Raw genomic sequence first — 23,958 nt, forward strand, 5'->3', positions numbered from 1 at the left:
AAGGGAGAGCCATATTTTGTAGGCGAGATGGGCTTATATGAATAGATGTTATGGATTTGAATCATTTTTGTACATTTACAAAAGCATGCATAAAGGCATTTTCATCTAAACTTTGTGTTAGTTGTTTGATCTAAAGTTATAAAGTTATATTAAAAAAACTAATAATTTGGACTCCTCGCTACAGACCATTGGCTTTCAAACTGTATTCTAGAAATCCTAGGATTTTTTTGAGATCGGGGGTTGTTAGGGACCTTGGTCCAAGGGACAGTGGACGCTGAGCAGACAGAACTCAGACCATCACCTCCACTGTTCTGTTCTATTTATTGCTGCTGAGTGTAACTATTTTTAATTAGAGAAGGGGTTTCTGATATTAACATATGTTTCAAACGAGGAAGGAAGACCAACTCCCCAGTGAAGCAGGTTTCACTGCATACTTGCCATCTAAGACTAATTTATCCAGCTGAGTACTTTTATTTTTTTTTTTTCAACATTTATTTATTTTTGGGACAGAGAGAGACAGAGCATGAACGGGGGAGGGGCAGAGAGAGAGGGAGACACAGAATCGGAAACAGGCTCCAGGCTCTGAGCCATCAGCCCAGAGCCCGACGCGGGGCTCGAACTCACGGACCGCGAGATCATGACCTGGCTGAAGTCGGACGCTTAACCGACTGCGCCACCCAGGCGCCCCCAGCTGAGTACTTTTAAAACAAAGTACCAAGAAATACTCCCACCCCTAGTTATCTTTGTCTGTTCTGCAACCATGACCCTCACACCTCCCCCCAGGCAGCAACCTTGCAAAATAAAGTGGAGATTTGATAAAATGTATCTCTACTACGAAGAAAATGTCCGTAAGGAGTATAGCTTATTAATGGTGGGCTCTTCAGGGACAAAGACAGCAGTTTTTATTCTTTAGAAGGAATCTCATTATAGCAAAATACCTTCTTATGGAATGGATTTGCTAAATTCTATTTATAAATCAGTGCTTTAAGTAACATGTGAAGTAAAATTCTGTAACAGTGAATAAATGGGTTGCTCCTTCATGTTCATTACTTTGGGACTTTTCCAAGAGTGCACATTTCAAAATACGAAATGCTTCTCTTTGATCCTGAACACACAATGAGAACCTGGTTTTCTGACAAGATTGTCACCTTTCAAATACATGTGTTTGTATCAAAACGTGGTAACTTGTCAGGGCTCCTTTAGTGTTGAAGAAGATTTTCCTAAATCGTTATACCATGACTGTCCTTGTGCATCACTATAAAGCTGGGTTGAGAGAAGTAGATCCAGTCTTAGATGGGAAGAAAACACATGAGTGACTTTCCTGGGTCCTATAGGAAGTCAACCAGGAAGCTAGAATGAGTCCTGAACTAATGAGGTGAATGCACCGAAATCTGAAAATTAGCTTGTTCTGTTGAGCAATAAATACATCAGAGGCTGTTGCTCCTTAGACACCAGCATTTTTCCTAGGAAAATCTAATTAACTCTGGGTATAGCCACCAAGGGAAAAGAAGGGAGGAAGATGTTATTGCTAAGACTTCCTTACTGAAACCCACCCCATCCATTGCTGCTGGGTGGTGCCTCCTCCTCCTGTCACCAGGGCAAAAAGCTAATTCTGCTTGTAGATCAACATTCAGGTGAGCCTGGAATGACATCAACGGTTAGGGGCAACTGTCAAGGAGATCACTCTCCCACTGCTAAGTTGTTTGCACTTATAACATGAGGAACGTTTCAGAAACCTACTTACGGGTTTTCTAATCTGCTCATCAAGGCAACAAATAAGCTAGTCAGCCAGTTGATAGGGTTCAGGCAAGAGGAATGAATGCAGAGAAGAGCTGAGAGCAAGACACAGGGAGGAAATCCCACAGTCTGCTAATCATTCTTTTCCAGACTCAGTTTTCATAAAAAATACTTCCTTGATAGAAAACTCACTGCCTCGTGACACAATTAGTTTGGTTCATTTAGTAAGTCTATTTACCACAATTAGACATAGGCTCAAGGTCTAATTATAAAGAAATTATTGATATTTTTATTAGGGATGATAATGTATGATGATTATGTAAAAAAAAAATCCTTATCAGTGGGTACATAGTAATGTGCCACAATGCTTTGGACTTTCTTTAAGATAATCCAGCATAAATGACTAATGGGGGAAGATAAGAAAATGAGGCTGGCCAGTGGTGTTGGGTGATAGGTACATTGTACTAAACTCTCTACTTTTGTGCATGTTTTATATTTTTTATGAGAAAAAGTTAAATGATTTAAAAAATAGGTCTAAAAAGTCACATCATAACAATACTCTTCTAGGTAGTTACCACGCAAAAATGAAGATAGGCTTAAATGCTTACCCCTAAATGCCTAAATTTCTTTGATTCAAAAATATCATCAGTTGGAGGATCCACCATTCATTTGATAATTGTTTTTCAGAGGAAAATAAACACACAACACTGAAATACACGCTGATTATAAACTATATCCCAATTTCAGAGTTGTTAAAAATGTGGAAAACATGCCTTAGAATTGAGGTAACCTGGTCATTTTGTTGTCAATTGTGTGTGTGTGTGTGTGTGTGTGTGTTTAACGTAAACGCCATGCCCAATGAGGGGCTTGGACTCAAGACACTGAGATCAACAGTCCCATGCTCTATGGACTCAGCCAGTCAGGCGCCCCTTGTCATTTGTTAATAGGAATTATTGTGTTAAAAAGCCAAGTTTGAGAATAACAGTGTGCACGGCCCCCATCATTTATTTATTCATCATTTACTTTAACCCGTTACGTTGAAATTTGTGTTAACTTAGTGGCTGAGGGTTTGCCTTCCTAAAACCAATGAAAGTGCATGCTAAACGGGCTTATGAATCTGAATAAGCCTGGTCCCTACTGGCCTATGCATTATCGGCCTTGTTTTCATATCGTACGTTACGGAAAGTAATAAAACTGTGAGATTATAAATCTCACCGGTGACCCTGGACACTCGTCAGAATTACTGTCAATCCCTTAAGAATCAGCACCCATTTCAGGATCCTCTTGGGAAAGAGGAGCGGTTGTAGGAACTCGAGCTGGCCCCCCCCACGTTGAGCTTGGTACTTTTCAGAGAAGAGATCTAGAGCTAGAGGGCATGGGGCTGGAGCTGGCGAAGGTGTTACACCCGCCCAGCCGGTTTCTTTTTATCGGGCAGCGCGGGGCATCTGGACGCTCAGCCGGAATGGCCCAGCAGTCCCACCCAGTCCGGCGGCGGGGTGCGGAGCTGCAGGGCCGGACACCGGAACCGGTAGGGAAGGGAGCGCCAAGCCTAAAGACGCCGCTCAGCCCGCGCGCGAGCGCCGGAAGTGCGGAGTGCGCAGCGGGCGTTACTTACTGTCTTCCGGCAGGTTGTTTTCCCGCTCTTCTCGCTCCATCTGCTGGCACCACCCTTCCATGCGGTCCCGCTCTGCTTGGAGGAGCTTCAGAAACCAGTGGCCGTCCCGGTGGCACACCGACCTTTGGACGGCCTCCAGGGGGTCTTCGGTGATCGAGTCAATCCAGGGATCCGGGGGAGGCAGAATCGAAGGGTCAAAATCCGCATCGAAGTCGTCGTCGGCTGCGCAGGCGTGGTAGTGGTTTCCTGAGCCCTGGATGCTGACGGTGGAGGTGCTCGCGTCCCGGGAGAACTGTCTGGCCATTGGGCCGGGGCACGAATTGTCCTCTATAGACTCCAGAGAGTTTTCCAGATTATCGTGGAAGTCCAGGTCGGCCTGTACGGCTGTCGTCACGCTGTTGGATCGAGTGAACCTGCGGAAGCTTGGAGGAATGGAGAAAGGAAGATTGAGTTCAAGGCTATTTCTCGAAGCGAGAGCATTTCTACTTTTCTTCATGGGTATGGCAGCAGGGGGTCCTACCCTCTCAGTCTGGCGGGGGGGGGGGGGGGGGCGGGAGGGGGCGGGGTAGGCCCTTGACACAAGCATATCGGTTGCGATAGCTCTTATATACGTATCATGGCTCTCTCATTTTTGTTCAATACAATATTAAAGCATCTCTAGAGAAATGTTAGAAGCAATGTGTGTAGCTGTGAAAGCCAGCAAAATGTCCAGAGTCCAACTTCCTCCACAAAGCTGGGATGGCTCGAATTCTGATACTCAGGTTGCTGAGGGGTAAGGAAAGAATTCTGCATAATTTGCTTAAAAATCCAGGAAACAAAAGCAACCCAACCTGGTCCAAGCCTATTGTGAATCCTGCATAACCACATTTTTTTCTAAGGACAGCGTTTACGAAGTAAGACTTTCTGAAAGCAAACCAAAATGTCATTAGGTTCCTCTTAAAATTAAAACTCCTTCTCCTGTCTGAGGACTCATTCACCTGTCTCTTGATCGAAAGTTCATTATTACCATTTGACACAAAGCCTTTGGGGCAAAATCAGCTCACAGTTCTAGAGTTCTCTGGTACCATTCTCCTCTGCACCTTTAATTTCCCTTCCCACAGTCCTTGTACCAAGAGGATACAAGACAACCTGTTCGCAGATTCAGTGTGAGCATTTTTTAAGGATATTCATGTAATCGGTGGTTTTCAACCAGATGGCTCTGACATCTCTAGTTGACCCTGACAATGAAGATGAGGGCATATGGAAGGTGGGAGGGGTGGAGAAGAACAGAGGACCAGTGAATTCTTTCTCAGACAAGGGGCAAGGGGAGGTGTGGGCCTGAAGTAATTTAAAACACTTACAAAAAACTTCATTAGCTCGTAGAGCAGGCAGGCAACAATGGCAGAGAATATAAGTCTGCTGAAGGCAGCGTCATGTGCCTGTTGCCTACTCTGTACTTTTTTTTTTAATTGTTTGTTTATTTTTGAGAGAGAGAGAGAGAGCAGGGGAGGGGCAGAGAGAGGGAGACAGAGGATCCAAGAGGGTTCAGCCACTGACAGCAAAGAGCCTAATGTGAGCTCAAACTCAGAAACTGTGAGATCATGACCTGAGCGGAAGTCAGATGCTTAACCAATTGAGCCACTCAGGTGCCCCAGTACTCTTTTATTAAGGTGACCTCTTGATCTAATATTTTTATTTATTTTTTATTGTGAAAAAATATACATAACATAAAATTTACTACTTAAACCATTTTTAAGTGTGTGGTTCAGTGGCATCAAGTACATTCACATTGTTGTACAACCATTACCATCATGCGTCTCCAGAATGTTTTCAGCTTTCTCAGTTGAAACTGTACCCATTAAACAGCTCCCCTCGGCCCCTTCCTCCCAGCCTATGTCAACCACCATTCTACTTTCTGTCTCTATGGAATTTGACTTCTCTAGCTCTCTCATATAAGTGGAACCATACTGTATTTGTCCTTTTAGAACTGGATTATTTCACCTAGCATGATGCCTTTTTTTACAGTTTAGTTTTGATAGAGAGAGAGGGGGGGAAGGGAGGGAGAGAGGGGGAGAGAGAGAATTCCAGGCAGCTGTCAGCATAGAGCCTGAGGTGGGGCTCGAAATCACAAACTGTGAGATCATGACCTGAGCCTAAACCAACATTTGGACGCTAAACTGACTGAGCCACAGGCGCCCCTCATGTAGCAAAATGTCTTTAAGCTTCTTCCATGCTATAACATATGTCAGAATTTCCTTCCTTTTTAAGGCTGAATGATACTCCATTTTCTGTATATACCACATTTTGTTTATCCATTCATTTGTAGATGGACACTTGGGTTGCTTCCACCTTTTGGCTATTTTGAATAATGCTTCTTTGAACATGAGTGTACAAATATCTCTTTGAGACTGAGTTTTCCATTGTTTTGCGTATAAACCCAGAAGAGAAATTACTGTATCATACAGTAATTCTATTTTTAATTTTTTGAGGATCTACCATACTGTTTTGCATCACAACAAATCCATTGTTTTCCCCTAGAAAATAAAGCTTTAGAAAAAAAAAAGGTGGCTGCACTATTGATCTGTGTTAGTTGTTAGGATGATCAGCGTAATCAAATATGGTGTGATTCTGGCCACTCATTTTATGAAGGTAGACCAGTCAAAAAAAAAGCTGGCCCATCTCATTGTTTGCTGTTTTCAAGAAATTACTTCTGTTGAAGGTATTTTAGCTGGTCATTTTATAAGATCCTTAACTCTCAAATGGGCCAAAAAAAGAATCACATAGTGTGAAAGTCTGAAAGCCATGGTACAGATGTCTTGTACTGGAGCGAAAGGAAGAACAGTTTTGCTCACGTGATTCTTCCAATAGCCACTTACGTCTTGGCTGCAGTCGGCCTTTTCTGCATTCTTCTTATTCATCCCCCTGAATGTTAAATGTCATCTCCTGAAGCTCAGCTTTCTTTGCAGACGCAGGTGTGTGAATTGGATGCCTCTCCTTGCAACAGTTGACATTGCAAGTCAACTTGCAGTCTGGCTGTTCTACTAACACCAAATCTCAACTATAAGAACACTGGGCTTCACTCTCCAAGATCATGTATTGCCAGAGGCACTGCATTTTCCAGACTTAAAGAAGTGCCTTATTTTTTTCTCAATCGCAGCAAACTTGCCAGAGACAGAGTCTGTTCCACACACAAAACAGAGTGACCTCTCCTGTGCCTCTGTTTTTACCTACACAAAACCATACCACCAGCATTCCTGATAGAGGGCTCCTGGCTCTGAATCCTGTAAAGTATCCACCTTCTTAAGAAAAATTACTTGGCAGTACATGAGTAGAAGTTTGCAGTTTAGTCACCCAGAAAGAAATAAAAGTTAAGGAAAATTAAAAAGGTTTGGGATTAAAAGCGGTGCCTTTGAACTCAGGCAGCCCGTCCTGGCTGCCCTGTTTCTCTCAATTAAGTTCCTTAAGCAAGTGCTTTCTTCCACCCAGAGCTTTCAAAGAATGTTCTGCTCTGCAAAACATTTCATGTCTTTCAAGTACAAAGTTCCTTCTGAGTGAAGAGCACAATGAAGTTGTTATGGCTGTTTTCGAATTTTGATAGGAACACAAAAGGAGTCGTTGGGTGAATTTCTGTATTTTAAAAAACACAGTGGCTCACTGGTTTGAGCGTCCAACGCTCTTTCCACTCAGGTCAGGATCTTGCGGTTTGTGGGTCTGAGCCCGAGTTGGGCTCTGCACTGACAGCGTGGAACCTGCTTGGGATTCTCTCTTTTCTCTCTCTGCCCCTCCCCTGCTTGCTCTCTGTCTATCCCTTTCAAAAATAAATAAATAAACATTAAAAAAAAAAAAAAAAAAAAAGAAGAGATCGGTTGCTGAGAGGTCGTATAAACCCATAAGCTGACCCCAGGGGCTTGCCATTTCCAAACCTACAATGCCAGTCGTAAAGCTTCTTAGTACTTCATGCCCTGAAGGCACAATGTGTAATCATGACAACTTCTGTAAAGGACCGGCCAATATTCTGACCTAAGGAGCAGGAAACCATGAAACCAAAGACTGGATCAACCAGTATGGGACACAATACCCTGTCTGTTTGGGACAGCAAGGGGAAAGTCACTTGGTCACATTCACTCTGCTGTTACTTTGTGCACTTTCTCTGAAACACATTTATACGTGTAATAGGAGGATTTTCTGCTGCCCATCCCCTCACGGTGACTTTTCTGCACATAGAAATCAACACAAAGATGGTACATGATGGGACTGCATTTAAATAAAGTTAAGTCACGAGCAAAACAAACAAACAAACAAACCAAAACAAAACCTAAGCACAGTCAGTGTCTTCAGGACTTGCAAGGTGTTCAACTGTGTGAGACCCAAGCCATAAACTTATCTGGAGGAGACGAACTCAGTCATTCTGTTACCGAATCCTCTAGCCTCTGGTTATCTTCTTCATCCCTCTCATTCACATAATGGTTGCTTTCCAGGGCTAACTCTAGTTTCAAAGGGAGAAACACTAGTTCTGTGCTGTTTGTTCTTTCTTTGTGGGAGGCTTTAGACATTCTTCACTAAGCCTGCTGTCAAGGCTGAATAGATGTGGGATCTGAAAATGCTACTCTTCAAAAGTGCAACCATCTGGGTATTTTGTGAAATGGCACCCTTTAACTGATGTAAAAACCCGAGACGTCTCCTTATATAAAAGATAGATCAAAAGAAAGGTGTGGGGGTGAGAGGAGATTGAGATCAAGAATTAAAACCTGCTAAAAAAGAGATTCTCTCTCATCAGATCAGCTTCCCAGTTAGAACAGCTCATGGAGGAACCTAGGCGGAATACAACCCTGTCGCGGATTCAGTGGGAAGGGACCCTCCTGCTCCCCGTTTGAGATGGTTAGCACTGTCTTATTGACAGATTTTAAAGCTACCTCAAGGGGCACCTGGATAGGCTCAGTTGGTTAAGCATCTGACTTTGGCTCAGATCATGATCTCATGGTTCAAGAGTTCAAGCCCTGTATCAGACTCTGTGCTGACAGCTCGGAGCCTGGAGCCTGCTTTGGATTCTGTGCCTCCCTCTCACTCTGCCCCTCCCCTGCTCTGTCTCTCTCTCAAAGATAAATAAGCATTAATAAAAAATATAAATATCTTTAAAAATTCATTAAAAAAATAAAACTACCTCAAAACAAGCATCCATTCATTATTCAAAATCCATTATGTCCATTCTTTTACCTGAAGATCTCTTTCAGCAAAGGAAAACAGAGTAAGTTTTCTACGTAAAAACTCCCTCTTTTGTAATGCATTTACCAATTAAAGGGAAGAAACGGACAGTATTGACAGTGGGCTTGTGATCATCAGCTAGCTTCTGAGAGGGCCTGGCATGTTGCCAGCCCCCTTTCAGTACCAGCTGGGCAGGTGCTAGTATCCTTGATGGGCTGCCACTATAGGAACCTTGGTTAGGAGTCTCAACAAAACATCCTCAAACTGACTGCGGGAGCAGTAGGTCCCGCAACCAGAGCAGTAGGTCACTCCTTGACTGTTGACCCCAGGTAACTAACAAAAGCCTGAGAGGTCTCACTCATTATTTGTCTTACTGTCTTATTTTGGTGTCAAACGGAGGCCATGGGCTTGTGAGTTGGAGGATCATTTTTCTTTTGCAAACTACATTATCTGTAAAAACATGTGGAAAGGAAGAAAGAAAAACAAAGAGAGGGAGAGAGAGAAGACAGAAAGAAGAAGGGAAGGAAGGGAGGAAGGAAAGAGGGAGGGAGAAAGATGGAGGTGGGGGAGAAAGAAGAAAAAAGGAAGGAAGGAAGGAATGGAGGAGAAAATGTATGAGGCTTATCAGGAATTATGCCAAGAGTCAGGCTTTTAAAATTTGAAATGCATGAATGCCACACCTTTCAAACTCCGGTGTATTGTAAGTGCTATTTGGCTAAGTCATGGTATTGTTAACTTGGCAAGGAAAAGAAGTGATTTGCCAAATGTAATATCAAGGGTGGGTCCTAGGCTATGTAGTACTCCAAAGAAGCTGTGAACAGTGGGAATTGGTCCAAGCTTCCAGGTTGGCAAAGGAGGGCTGTCTTTGACCGCCAACAGTCTAAGTTTGTGGTCCCGAACTGGCTGTCAGAAGATGTCTCAATGTTGGCTTCTTGTTTTAACATCTTGCTTAGTTGAGGGGCACCTGGGTGGCTCAGTTGTTAAAGCATCTGACTTCAGCTCAGGTCATGATCTCATGGTTTGTGAGTTGAGTTCTGCCTTGGGCTCTGTGCTGATAGTTCAGAGCCTGCTTGGGATTCTCTCTCTTTCCCTCTCTCTCTGTCCCTCCTGTAATCATGCGCACTCTCTCTCTCTCAAGATAATTAAATAAACTATAAAAAAAAATCCTGCTTAGTTGAAAAGTCACAACTCACTACAAACCCCACTGTTTATGTATTTAAGTCATTTACAGTCAGAAGCATCTTTTATAGTCGTTGACTTTATGCTGAAAGAGAAAACAACACTACCTTTGCACATGCTTGTTACATCCAGTTATGAAGCCATGAGCTTTAATGTGTGAAGCAAAGAAAATTTTTAAAACTTAGAATATTTTGGAAATAGAGGTAATTTTGGTGAAAAAACAAGACTCGAATTATTCCTATTCACAGAGACATTTGTTTCTAGAAATGGGGAGCAAATTTCATAATAGCTTGAAGGCAATTTCCTTCAACGCCTATGACCCTATGTGTGCATTCACCGACCTGCCGAAATGGCAGGTGTCATTCACGACCACATTTCGATGCATTTTTTCCCCTTAGCATTAAATGTGTCCCCGGGGGTCTGAGTATTATTTCATAATGTACAAAAGGTATACTAGGAGAGAAGGAGATGGTTCCACCAAATGGAGATAAGAAAGACAAGAGACTTTATGCAAATCATCCAAGTATCCATCTGCTCCCATTCCCATACCATAAATGAAGTATAAATGGAAAGATCTTGGCTTTCCCTTTGCATACATGCACCTCCAAACACACAGATCCTGCTCAAGACATTCACTGTTACCCAACTTCATCGATTTAATAAAGGGATGGCAGGCAGCCATGGGGAGTTGATGAGGGAAGGAAAGAGGTCACAAAGTGATTTCTTACCCACTTATTCTAGGAAAAGCTTTCTCCTTTAATCCCCTGGATACTGAAGACAAATAGCCCTTGCAGTAACACTGACTCTCACTTGGATGATTTCTAGATACAGATCCCAGCCAGTTAAGAAGTAGTTTACAAAGACACAGATAAAGATATTAAGGGGCACCTGGTTGGCTCAGTCAGTGAAGCATGTGACTCTTGATCTTGGGGTTGTAAGTTCGAGCCCCACATTCGGCATGGAGGTTACTTAAAAATAAAATCTTAAAAAGAATTTAAATATATACACACCAGAAAAATAACAGTTTGGAATTTTCTTTCCTGAGACCAGGAGCTTCTCTCTGTGCACTAAAGACAGATGTCAATTTGTCAATTTGACACTGTTAATAAATAAGAGTATATAATATCAAAGCCTCTACCGCTCCTTAACATTTTCAGTTTTAGAGACCAAAGATGATCGCTTTATAATTGTTCCAAGATATATCATAAATATTTACCCCCATAAAAGGTAGCTGGGTTGCAACAGGGGCAGGTAGCCAGAACCTGTATCACACACTTACCCACACTTCTCTTATTTCTGAACTAGAGATTATGATGGCAACACAGCTACCTGGGAAATATGACGATAAGCAGGAAGGCAAGATCTAGGAGATTAAACCTAGACCTCAACAAAGAGTCTCCATCTATGTATGATGCTACTCTAAATTTGAGGAAACACTGCTGGAATGTTGAATCCGAGAACTTACACATAAAAAGAGGTTATTGATGTTAATTATATTCAACTCCCACAGTTTATTTATTTTACTTTTTAAATGTTTATTTATTTTTGAGAGCAAGAGAGAGAGCACAAGCGGGGGAGGGACAGAGAGAGAAAGGGAGACACAGACTCTGAAGCAAGCTCCAGGCTCTGAGCTGTCAGCACAGAGCCCAGCGTGGAGCTTAAACCCACAAATTGTGAGATCATGACCTGAGCTGAAGTCAGACGCTCAATCCACTGAGCCACCCAGGCGCTCCCTCCAACACCCACATTTTAAAGACAGATAGGTAGTTACTTTCAGACTGGATCTCTTGACTGGAATATTTTTCCCCCAGAGCTTCAGTACATTCCCATACATTCCAGGACCTTTCAAGCCACAGAGTAGTGCTCAATAACAGGGCTTACCCCACTTTAGGCTAAATAAAACATATATGGACGATTTCTGCTTTTGGCCAAGATGGGGTAAGAATGACTGAATTTATTCTTCTAACTGAAACAACTAAAAAAAAAAAAAGGAAAAATATATGAAACAAGTGTTTTCAAGATACTTGATGTCAGACAGTGAAGAGCAGTGATCATGAGATGTGGGAAACAAGTTCAGTGATTACCTGTGTTGACTGATCAGAGAAAATGTCCAGGCCGCAGCACAGGGAGGGGTCTCTGTGTGGTGCTAGCAGTCTCCCTGACTTGATGAGACATAGCTGGGAGTCCCAGGAGGGGACTTGCAGTGGGAGTTTGCAAGGCAGAGTGTGGCAGAAGAGAGAACTGCACAGAGAGAACCCAGAGATCCTCGCAGGGTCTCAATAGAGTATTTATCCACAGTGAATGCATGGGGTAAGAAACCTACCCACAGCTGGAGTATATTTGTCCCTCTTTGGGAAAAAAAAAAAAACCAAAAAACAAAAAACACAAAAAAATGCATCTTTTAATTAATTAATTTACTTTTTAAGTTTTTAGAAAATTTTTATTTATTTTTGAGAGAGAGAGAGAGGCAGAGTGTGAGTGGGGGAAGGGCAGAGAGAGAGGGAGACACAGACTCTGAAGCAGGCTCCAGGCTCTGAGCTGTCAGCACAGAGCCTGGTATGGGGCTCAAACTCATGAATCATGAGATAATGACCTGAGCTGAAGTCAGATGCTTAACTGACTGAGCCACCCAGGCGCCCTCAAAAAGCGTCTTTTTAAAATGACAAAATAATGACTCTTGATATACAAAAGCTGTAAGTTGTCATCATGAGCACACATGCACTATAAGACAGGTTAAAAGAAGTCTTTTAAGGGTAAGGAAAATGATGCTAGATGGAAATTTGGATCTACACAAAGGAATGAAGAACACTGGAAATCATAACTTTGTGAACAAATAGGATTTTTTCCCCTTTTATTTAAATTGTGTTAAAGATAACTGTTTAAAGCAAAAATAATAATATATTATGGATTTTTAATACATGTAGAAGTAAAATGTTTGATAACGATAGCACTAATGTGGGTAGTAGAGGAATGGAAACATATTATTTTAAGATTCTTATATACAAAATGATCTAATTTCCATTGAAGGTATATTGTAATAAATTAAAGATATACATGATAATCTCTATAGCGACCCCTAAAAAATACAATAGAAAGTTATAGCTAATAAGAAAACAAAGGGAATAAAATGGAATCATAAAAAGACAATCCAACGGAAAGCAGAAAAAAATGAAATATAGGACAAAGAAGAGATAATAAATAACAAATACAAGCTGACAGAATTAAACCCAAACACATCAACAATTACATTAAATGTAAGTGGTCTAAGTATTCCAATGAAAAGGAAGAGGTTGTGAGATTTGATTAAAAAGCAAAACCTAACTATATGCTGCCCATAAAAACCACTTCTTTAAAAAAGTTTATTTATTTTTTAAAAAGAGAGTACAAGTGAAGGAAGGGTGGAGAGAGAAGGAGAGAGAATTGCAAGCAGGTTCCACACTCCAGTGCAGAGCCCAATGTGGGGCTTAAACTCATGAATGGTAAGACCATGACCTGAGCAGAAATCAAGAGTTGGACACTTAACTGAGTCACCCACGTGCCATTAAAAATTTCTTAAAAAAAAGGTTTACTTATTTTTGAGAGAGAGAGAGAGGGAGAGAGTGAGCAGTGGAGGGGCAGAAAGAGAGGGAGAACGAATCTCAAGCAGGCTTTGCACTATCAGCATAGAGCCCAACATGGGGCTCAAACTCACGAATGGTGAGATCATGACCTGAGCCGAAATCAAGAGTTGGACGCTTAATTGACTGAGTCACCCAGGTGCCCCCCAAACCACTTTAATTATAAAGACATGAATAATTTAAAAGTGAAAGAATGAAAATGATACATCATGCTAACACTAATGAAAAGAAAATTCTCAGTTGGTAGAGCATGTGACTCTTGATCTTGGGGTCATGAGTTTGAATCCCATGTTGGGTGTAGAGCTTAAGAAAAAAAAGAAAGAAAGAAAAAAAGAAAGTTCAATTGCTATCTTAATATCAGACAAGGTAGATTTCATAACAAAAAAATATTGCCAGGGAGAAAGAGGGATGTTTCCTAATGATAAAGGAGCCAATTCATCAAGAAGATATAATAATCTTAAATGTTTATGTACCTAATAAGAGATCTTCAAAATACATGAAGCAAAAATTGATAGAACAATAAGGAGAAATAGATAAATTCACAAGTATAGTCAGAGGTTTCAACATTTCTTTCTCAATAATTGATAGAATGTATAAACAGAAAATCAGAAATTTATAGAGAAATTTAAAAAACTAACCTGACCTAATTGGCATTTACAGAATACTCCACTTAAAAATAGCATAATAACATTTTATTTCAAGTACACACAGATTATTTAGCAAGATAGACAGTATTTTGGGCCACAACACAAATCTCAATGAATTTTAAAGGATTCAAGACATAAAGTATAGAGTCTGGTCACAATAGAATTAAATAGAAATCAATAACTAAATGATACTTGCCAAGTCTCAAAATATTTGTGAGCTAGATAACACAAAGACTATGAACACAAAGAAGGAGATTAGGAAACATTTTGAACTGAATGAAAATGAAAATACAATAATCAGAATTTGTGGGATGTAGTTAAAACAGTACTTAAGGGGACATTTATAGCATTGACATCAATAATACAAAAAAATAAAGGTCTCAATTCAATGTTCATCTGCTACTTTAAGAAATTAAAAAATAGAAGAGCAAATGGATTCTATGGTAAACAGAATAAAGGAAATGAAAAAGACAAAAGCAAAAATCAATCAAATAGAAAACAGAAAAATAATAGAGAAATATCAGTAAAGTCAAAGTTTTTTTCTTTTAAAAATTGATAAAATTAATAATCTTCTAGCCAGACTGATGAGGAAAAAAAAGAAAAGACACACATTACCAATATCAGAAAGGAGAGAGGTGTCATCACTACAGATTCTATAGCTATTAAAATTATATTAAATGAATATCATGAACAACTTTATACCAACAAATTGGATAACGCAGATGAAGTAGACAAATTCCTTGAAAGACAAACTATCAAGGATCAAGTAAGAAGAAATCAATGACGTAAATAGCCCTATATCTATTAAAGAAATTGAATTTGTAGTTAAAAATTTTTTGCACAAAGCAAACTCCACATCCAGGCAGTTTCACTGGTTACTCAGTTAAATATCTAATTAAAAAAATTGTAACAATTTTACACAAACATTTTTAGAAAATTGAGGATGAAAAAATACCTCCTAGGTCTTTCTATGAGGATATTATTATTCTAAGACCAAAGACAGCAAAGACAATACAAGAAAACTACAGAACAATATTTTTCATGAATACAGATGCAAATATTCTTAACCAAATATTAGCAAATTAAATCCAATGACATATAAAAAGGATTATACATGATGACAAATTGGGGTTATCCCAGAATGTAAAGTTGGGTTAACATTAAAAAATCAGTCAAAGACAACTGAATAGCCACATGCAAAATAATGAAATTGGATCCTTACCTCACACCACATAGAAAAGTTTGCTCAAAACAGGTCAAAAGCCTGAATTTAAGAGTTAAAACTCTGACATTCTTTGAGGAAAACATAGGGGCAAATCTTCATTATTTTGGATTTGGCAATTGTTTCTTAAATATGACATTGAAAACACAAGTGATGAGAAAAATTGGACATCATCAAAATTAAAAACTTTTGTGCATTCAATAGAGTAAAAAGACAACCCAAAGAGGGAGAGAAGATATTTATAAGTCATATATCTGATGAGGGTCTGGTATCCAGAATATATAAAGAACTCTTACACTACTTAACAATAAAAACAAGTAACCTAATTTTTTTAAGATTTAAAAAAAATTTTTTTTAATGTTTATTTTGAGAGAGGGAGAGAGAGAGCGTCAATGCAGGAGGGGCAGAGAGAGAGACACACACAGAATCTGAAGCAGGCTCCAGGCTCTGAGCTGTCAGCACAGAGACTGATGCGGGGTTTGAACTCATGAATCGGGAGATCATGCATGACCTGAGCCGAAGTTGGACGCTTAAGCAACTGAGCCACCCAGGTGCCCCAAACAACCTAATTTTAAAAATGGGCAAAAGCTGGACACCTGGGTGACTCGGTCAGTTAAGTGACTGACTTCAGCTCAGGCCATGATCTCAGCAGTTTGTGGGTTTGAGCCCACAGAGGGCTCTGTGCTGACAGCTTGGAGCCTGCTTCAGATTCTGTCTCCCTCTCTCTCTACCCCTTCCCCACTTGTGTTTCTCTCTCTCTCTCTCTCTCTTTCTTTCTCTCTCTCTCTCTCTCTCAAAAATAAATAAACATTAAAAAATGTTTTTAAATAAAAAAATGGGAAAAGGACTCAAATAGATATATCTCCAAAGAGATAAACAAATGGCCAGTGAACACATGAAAAGATAATCAACATCAGTAGTCATTAAGAAAATGCAAATTTAAGCCACAATGAGATACCACTTCATATCTACTAGGATAGTCATAGTTTTTAAAAATGGAAAATAACAGGTGTTGGCAAAAAAAAAAAAAATGGAGAAATTGGAACACTCATACACTGTTGGTGGGAATGTAAAATGGTATAGTTGCTGTGGAATATAATTTGGTGCTTCCTCAAAAAGGAATCCTAAACATAGAATTAGCATATGACCCAGCAATTGTACTCCTAGGTAAATACCAAAAAGAATTAAAGACAGATGTTCAAACAAAAACTTGTACACGAATGTTTGTAGTAGCTGTATTCATAATAGCCAAAAGATAAAACATCCCAAATGTCCATGAATGGATGAATGAATAAATAATGTAGTATAACCATATTATGGTTGTTCAGCCATAAAAGGGAATGAAATACTGTTTCAGGCTACAACATGGGTGAACCTCAAACCTGAAACAAAAGGCCACATATTGTATGATTCCATTTATAAGAAATATCCAGAATATGGGGTGCCTGGTTGGCTCAGTCAGTTAAGTTTCTGACTCTTGGTTTTGGCTCAGGTCATGATCTCACATTTTCTGAGTTCCAGCCATGCATTGGACTCTGTGCTGACAGTGTGGAGCCTGCTTGGGATTCTCTCTCTCTCCTTCTCCCTCTGTCTCTCTCGTCTCCCTCCCTCTCTCTTTGCCCCTCCCCTGCTCACACACATACTTTTTCTCCCAAAATAAATAAACTTTAAGAAAAAAAAATATCCAGAATAGGCAAATCCATAAAGACAGAAAACAGATTAGCAGTTTCAAAAGGCTCGAAGGGTGAATAGGCAGCAACTATTTAATGGTTATAGGATTTTTGTTCAAAGTGATGAAAATATTTTGGAACTAGATAGTGGCAATGGTTGTGCAATACTGTGAATGTACTTAATGCCATTGAATTGTACAGCAAAAATGGTCAAGGTGGTAATTAAAAAAAAGGTTTTTAAGTTTATTCATTTATTTTTAGAGAGAGAGAGAGAGAGCAAGAGAGAGCATGATTGGGGAGGGGCAGAGAGAGAGGGAGAACGAAAGAATCCCAAGCAGGCTCTGCACTGTCAGCACAGAGCCCAATGGGGGGGGTGTCTCAAACTCACAAACTGTGAAGTCATGACCTGAGCCGAAATCAAGAGTTGGATGATCAACTGACTGAGCCAGGCAGACACCCTGGTAAATTTTATTTTATATGTATTTTACCATAATTAAAACAAAAATCAATCAGTGCAGTTCATCATATTAAATAGTTTAAATGAAAAACCTTGTGATATCTTTTTTTTTATTAAAAAAAATTTTTTTTAACGTTTATTTATTTTTGAGACAGAGAGAGAGCATGAACGGGGGAGGGGCAGAGAGAGAGAGGGAGACACAGAATCTGAAACAGGCTCCAGGCTCCGAGCTGTCAGCACAGAGCCTGACGCGGGGCTTGAACTCACGAACCACGAGATCATGACCTGAGCCAAAGTCGGATGCTTAACCGACTGAGCCACCCAGGCACCCCAGATATCTCTTTAGATTAAAAAAAAAAAAAAAAAGCATTTGACAAAATCCAATATCCATTTCTGACTACAATTCTCAACACGCTAGAAATAGACAGAAACTTCCTCAATTCAGTAAAAGGCATTTACCAAAAACCTAAAGCTCACATAATATTTAACGGTGAAAGACTGCATATTTTTACGGGAGATCAGGAAGAAGGCAAGGGTGTCCACACTGCATCCAGATGAAAAGAAGAAATAAATCTGTCCTTTTTTTTTCGTAGATAACACAATAGTCTAGAAAATCGTATATAGACTCTACAAAAGTCACTAAAACTAATAGGCGAGTTTAGTGACATTACGGGATAGAAGATCAACACACAAAAATCAATGGTATTTGTCTGACCTAACAAAAGACAGTTGGTAAGTGAAGTAAGAATAAATATCCTTTATAATATCAGGAAAAAAAAAATATCTATGGACAAATCTGACAAAGTATGTGCAAGATGTTTACACTGTGGATTGCATAATATTGCTAAAGAAAAAAAGAGAGATTGTTAAGATGTCAAATCTCCAGTGATGTATAGAGTCAGTGCAGTCTCAATCAAAATCCAGTAGGTCTAACAGAAATGGACAAACTCTTTCTAAAACTCATTATGGAAAGGCAAAGGACCAGGGCACCTGGGTGGCTTAGTCGGTTAAGTGTCAGACTCTTGATTTCAGCTCAGGTCATGATCTCATGGTTCGTGAGTTCAAGCCCCTCATTGGGCTCTACATTGACAGTGAGGAACCTACTTGAGATTCTCTCTCCCCCTCACTCTCTGCCCCTCCCCCACTTGTGCTCGTGCTCCCTCTCTCAAAATAAATAAATAAACAAACTTAAAAAAAAGGCAAAGGACCTAGAGTGGCAAAAAGAAAAAAAAAAACTTTGAAAAAAGGAAGTTGGAGGACATATACTAACTGTAAAACTTACTATAAAGCTACAATAGTTAAAACAGTGTGGTATTGGCATGAAGATAGGCAATTAGATCAATGGAACAGCACAGAGAATGCAAAAATAGATCCATACACATATATCAATAAATATTTTAAAAGGATATCTTATTTAAATAAAATTCTAGAAAATGCAAACAAGTGGGAACAAGTAAGGCAAGGGGTAGGGGAGGAGAGGTGGGTGGGCAGGAGGGGCTAACTATAAAGGGGTAAGTGGAGACTTTTGGAGGTGATGGATGTGTTCTCTATTTTGATGGTGGTGATAGTTCCATTATGTATACATTTATGATAAATATATGCAAAAATTGAACAAATTCTACACTTCATATGTACGGTTAATTGTATGTCCATTTCAATAAAGCCACTAAAACAATGATGGGATTTGAAGAGGTCAGATATTTGCACCCTCAAGTGCCTACCTCTGAGTGTAAAGTGGTGCAGATTTTTTCAGGAGCTCTTTGCAAATGGGCATCAAGAACATTAAAAAATGTTTGAAATCTTTAGACCCAGATATTTGAAATTAGACCCAGAAATGGAATAATCTGAAGTAGCAAAAATACTTGTTGCACAAAGGTAATCATCATAGTACTATACGTTACTATTTTGATCAGTCACTTTTGATTTTTATCAAAGTTATACCTGCACACAGTTTTAAAATATCAAGTAGTTCTGCAAGGCTGGCTAGGAAAAATGGGAATCCCTGGTCCAGTGATGCAATAATTTTCTGTTCCACAGGCAGCTACTTTTAAATACTACCTCTACATAACAAATATTGTTATTTGTTTATTATTTAGTTTTTGTCTTTAGGAAAGGTGAACCTTTAGATTTTCCCACCTCATCTTCATTTCCTCTTCCTCCTCATTCTCTCTCTGTCTCTGTCTCTGTCTCCATCCCTGTCTCTGTTTCTGTCTGTCTGTCTGTCTCTCTCTCTCTCTCTCTCTCCCTCACACACACACACACACACACACACACACACACACACACACACACTTCTGGTCTGTTTCATTATTTTTTCCATTCTCCTGATATAGTTACATTGTAAATTTGATTAAATTTTCAGAACTTGCTTTTTGTGACTACATTATTATGACCAGGAAATAGCATTCACAGCTGATTGTGTGTTATGGCCTCAGTTGTGCGCTTCTCCCCCAGCAAATTCCTGTATGACAGTCCTAACCCCCAGTACCTCAGAATGTGACTGGTTCGGAGGCAGGGTCTTTAAAGAGTTAATTAAAGTAAAATGAAGTCATAGGAGTGGGCCCTAATCCAATGTGATTGATATCTTTAAAAGAAGAGGGACACAGACAGACACAGAGGGAAAAACATCTGAAGACACAGGGGGAAGACAGCCATCCACAAACCAAGGGCCACAGAAGAAACCCTATCAACCCTATCAACACCTTGATCTTGGACTTGTAGCTTTTGAAACTGTGAGGAAATAAATTTCTGCTGTTTAAGCCACCCTGTCTGTGGTGCTTCTCTCTAGCAGCCCTAACAAATCACTATGCCATATTATATTCTCCTTCCTGCAAATTTTTTTTCCTTTTTAAAAGTTTGCTTAATTTTTATGTACCTAGCACTTACTCAATCCTCAAAATACCCTCAGATGTGTAGTTTCCTCTGCATGCATTGGAACAAACACATCAGGTATTCTACAAGTCTTCTTGAATTCATCTTTTCACAGAGCTTCTGACCTGCTCCATCACGCCCAGTCACTCCCTAGACCTGCTGCATAACTGTTGTCTGGAGACTTCTCTTCTCCATCATCCTGAGGCCTCCCTTTCCCCCCTTTCTTGGGTTGAATTACTCTACTCGTTTCCTTGATTACTTCTTTGCTTTTCCTCTTTTGTGCTTTTTTCTGGAAATCTCTTCAATTTATCTTCCAACTCTGCTCTGGGGATTTCCAGTTGTGCTATTAAATTTTTAATTTCTAAGAGCACTTTTCTTTCTCTTCCCACCTCACCGCCCCTTTCCCCCCGCCTGCCTCGTAGCCCAGGAGGGTAAGATGCTCTGTCAGAGACCATGTCAATATTCACTTCTGTCATGAAGTATTCCTTGCCCACCTTTCCCTTCTTTTCTCTCAGGAATAACTTTTTAATTTTCTGAATGTTCCTTAAAACTTTTGGTTCTTTTTTTATGACTCTTCTCTGCTCTGAGTTTGCTGATTGTTAGCCAGTCTGCTCATGCTTGAAAGGCACAGTAAAAGCCTCCCGAGAAGTCTGTGCTTTAGGGAGGGACATATCCACTGTGACCCTCAGTGTAGGGTGATCTCAGTGGGCTTTCACCTTGCAAAATCCCTGATGTCAATGTGTCTTTGGGTCCTTGGGCTTGGACTGTCCCGTTTCCCCACGATAGATTATTCCATAGTTCTGCTTTGAAGGAATCAGACTGGCCGTCAGGATTCTGGGAGCAGTGTGAACATAAGATTTACGGCAGGGTGCCTCAGCATTGTTTATAAATTTTCACTTGTCTTCCTATTTTCAGGATAGTAACGGTACCCTCAACTGTGCTGCTGTCCTCCAGACCTGAGACTCTTTGTTTTAGCCTCTGAAGAAGAGAAACCTCCAGTCTTTTGCCACAAAGTCTTTTGCCAGAAAGGCTGTCACCCTGACACTGCGGGTACAGTTTTTAGCTCCTTCATCCCTACTTTTCTGAGCGCCAGTGCTGTTAGGCCCTGGGCCTTTTGTGGGTTCTGAAATGTTAAGTTGAATTGTATCTTGGGTGTCTGTGTCACTGGCTTCAGATTCTGCTCTCCCTGGTCAGCTCAAGTCAGTTATCGCCAATCTGTCTGCCTCCCAGCTTCCAAAATATTGCTGTTCTTTTCTCTTCCCTCGTTCTCTTTATCCTTTGGGCAGTTTATGCCCAAACAAGCAAAACATCCTTAAACTGCCATTTAGTTTCAGAAGGGCTCAAAGATGATGTGTGTATTTTTTGCACTATCTTTAACCAGAAGTCAATCTAGAAATAATGTAGATATTCACCAGTGTGAGAGAGGGGAAGCAAATTATGATTCATACTTATTCCTGAATAGTGTGTAACCAAAAGAAATATTTGTTGTGAATTGTTAATGAGAAAGCTTTTGTTATAACATTATTTTATTTTATTTTATTTTATTTTTAAGTTTTTATTTTTTTTAGTAATCTCTACATCCAACGTAGGGCTTGAACTCATGACCCTGAAATCAAGAATCCATGCTCTTCTGACTGAGCCAGTCAGCCACTCCTAGTTGATTTTAAAATATCACTAAATTTTATTTTATTTTTAAGTTTTTTTATTTAAGTAATCTCTACACCCAACATTGGGCTCAAACTCATGACTCTGAGATCAAGAGTCCCGCGTGCTCTTCCGACTGAGCCAGCCAGGAGCCCCAAAATATTACTAAATTTTATGCATAGAATGATTTTAATAACTTTCAAAATGTTTGTGTAAAAAGTATGGGTAAAAAATACACCCCTTTATTCATGGTTAATGAATAAAATTATGGGGAATTTCATTTCTGTAATTTATACATTTTCATAATGTATAAATAGTATCTTACTTATCATTAATTAGACTCAATAACGCACAATGATTATAGAAAAGATAGATAAGGCTTAACACACACACACACACACACACACACACACATACAGACACAGATACACACACACAGACACAGATACACACACAGTTTTTTCAACGTTCCAAGGCCTGTCAGAGAGGTATAAACTGTCAGCGTGCTGCTCTGTTTCTTCCTCCAGGTGAATTTACATACCGCTTTTAAAATGAAAATAAATATATTCTTTTTTTGTGTGTCCGCCGTGACAGTGTTAAAAGTCACTAGCGGGGTAAGAAAGTCTTAGGCGAAAGAAGAAAGGAAGTATTGTATGAACCACGGTTAATACACAATTGTTCCTTGGAAGGAAAAGGGAGATCCCTGGGAGCCTCTTCTCTTTTCCACCTTAGTAAATAGGAAGGATTGGTTTACTGGATGTGCTAATTATCAGCTTGAAAGACAAGAAGACTTTCATGCAAATTCCTGGGGAGCAGTCAAAAGGATGGGAGAGAATGGGAACAGGATGCTAGGAGACACTGGGATCCAGAGCAGCGGGTGCAATGGAGGTGTTGGGAGGATTTGCTGGCTTTGCTTGGGATCGGTCCTGTGAGTCAACAACTACTGTATGCGGTGTGGATCCCATCGGACGGTGTCGCTGGCCCGCCCGGGGAAACGGGAATTGGAGAGAGACAGCTAAAGTTTGACCGAGATGAGAAATTGCTTCGTTGGCTTAAGGGAAGCAATCTTGTTTGAAAACCACATGCATTCGTTATCCCTGGTTGGGCGCTGCCACAGCATTTAAACCAGTGACCTTTAGACGGCATTCCTCAACGCACGGTCCCCACCATGAGGTAGCCCTGGAGAGTGGATGTGGCACATCTACTATGGATGGCATTCGCAGGATGTCATGGCTGTTTGCAAATACACCGGCAAGACATCGAGGTTCCTCTTTTCGGAGCAGATGCGTTACTTAGCGCATTTTACTCTTTACTGAGTTATTAACTTACTCCTTTTGTTTGAATGTGCAGCAGTGAAGAACACCTGGATTGAAAAGTCTAACCCTTCAGAGACCAATCAGGCGGATTTTGCTTTGTTAGTTTTGGTTCCTAAATTGTGATGGATTCGAAAGGTGATAATGAGTTGCTTGGCCTCTTACAAAGCCTTTTAATCTTCCTCTCTTTGTACGATCTCTTTCTTTTTCTGGCTCTATTTTCTTTCTCTAGCTTTTTTGTTGGGTTACTGTTGTTTATCAGTCTGTCTATTTGGGGAAGGAAGAGATGGATTGTACTGGCCATTCGACGGGAAAACAACAGTCTCATCCTTATCACTAGATAATTGAAAAAAATTCCCTTACTTGTCATTAGGTAATCTCTAATGCCCAATTTTGCTTTTTTAAGATCCTATCTAAATGAATTCTACCGGCAAAATTGCAAACAAGGAATCCTAATTAGAGACAGAATTTATAAGTAATCCCTGTTTGACAATGGATTTCTTTTAGAGAGGTTGAAAACAATCATTAACATCAATTTAAATGCTTATTTACTTTACAGTGGTTAACTATAAAGTGACCTTTGAAGAAGGGTATATTTTGAAAAATTAAGCAGGAAGGTTGGGGCTGCCAGACCTTTTGGGGATGAATTTGAAATAAACCACTCAGTGTACTGAGACTGACCATCCTACAAACTTCGGTAACTCATTAAATATTCAACTTTTTCAAAACATGATGAAAGTGGCTCATTTGAAATTTTTGGGTTGCTATTAGGTATGTTCAAATAATATAGTATTTAGCATTCCTG

General features: G+C 40.0%; 1 protein-coding gene across 14 annotated transcripts in view; it reads right to left on the bottom strand.

The window, feature by feature from the left end:
- Positions 1–23,958, bottom strand: part of DLGAP1 (DLG associated protein 1) — a 328,443-nt gene that overhangs the window by 22,522 nt on the left and 281,963 nt on the right. For all 14 annotated transcript variants that reach the window (XM_047087011.1, XM_047087010.1, XM_047087023.1 and 11 more), the window contains one exon: positions 3,353–3,774. In XM_047087011.1, the coding sequence (XP_046942967.1) occupies positions 3,353–3,774 (422 nt within the window). The remainder of the gene's footprint in view (positions 1–3,352; positions 3,775–23,958) is intronic.

Source organism: Lynx rufus, unplaced genomic scaffold (assembly GCF_022079265.1).
Source record: "Lynx rufus isolate CCGP_SWC_20201006 ecotype Redwood Valley unplaced genomic scaffold, mLynRuf1.p SCAF_22, whole genome shotgun sequence".
NCBI classification, from domain to species: Eukaryota; Metazoa; Chordata; class Mammalia; order Carnivora; family Felidae; genus Lynx; species Lynx rufus.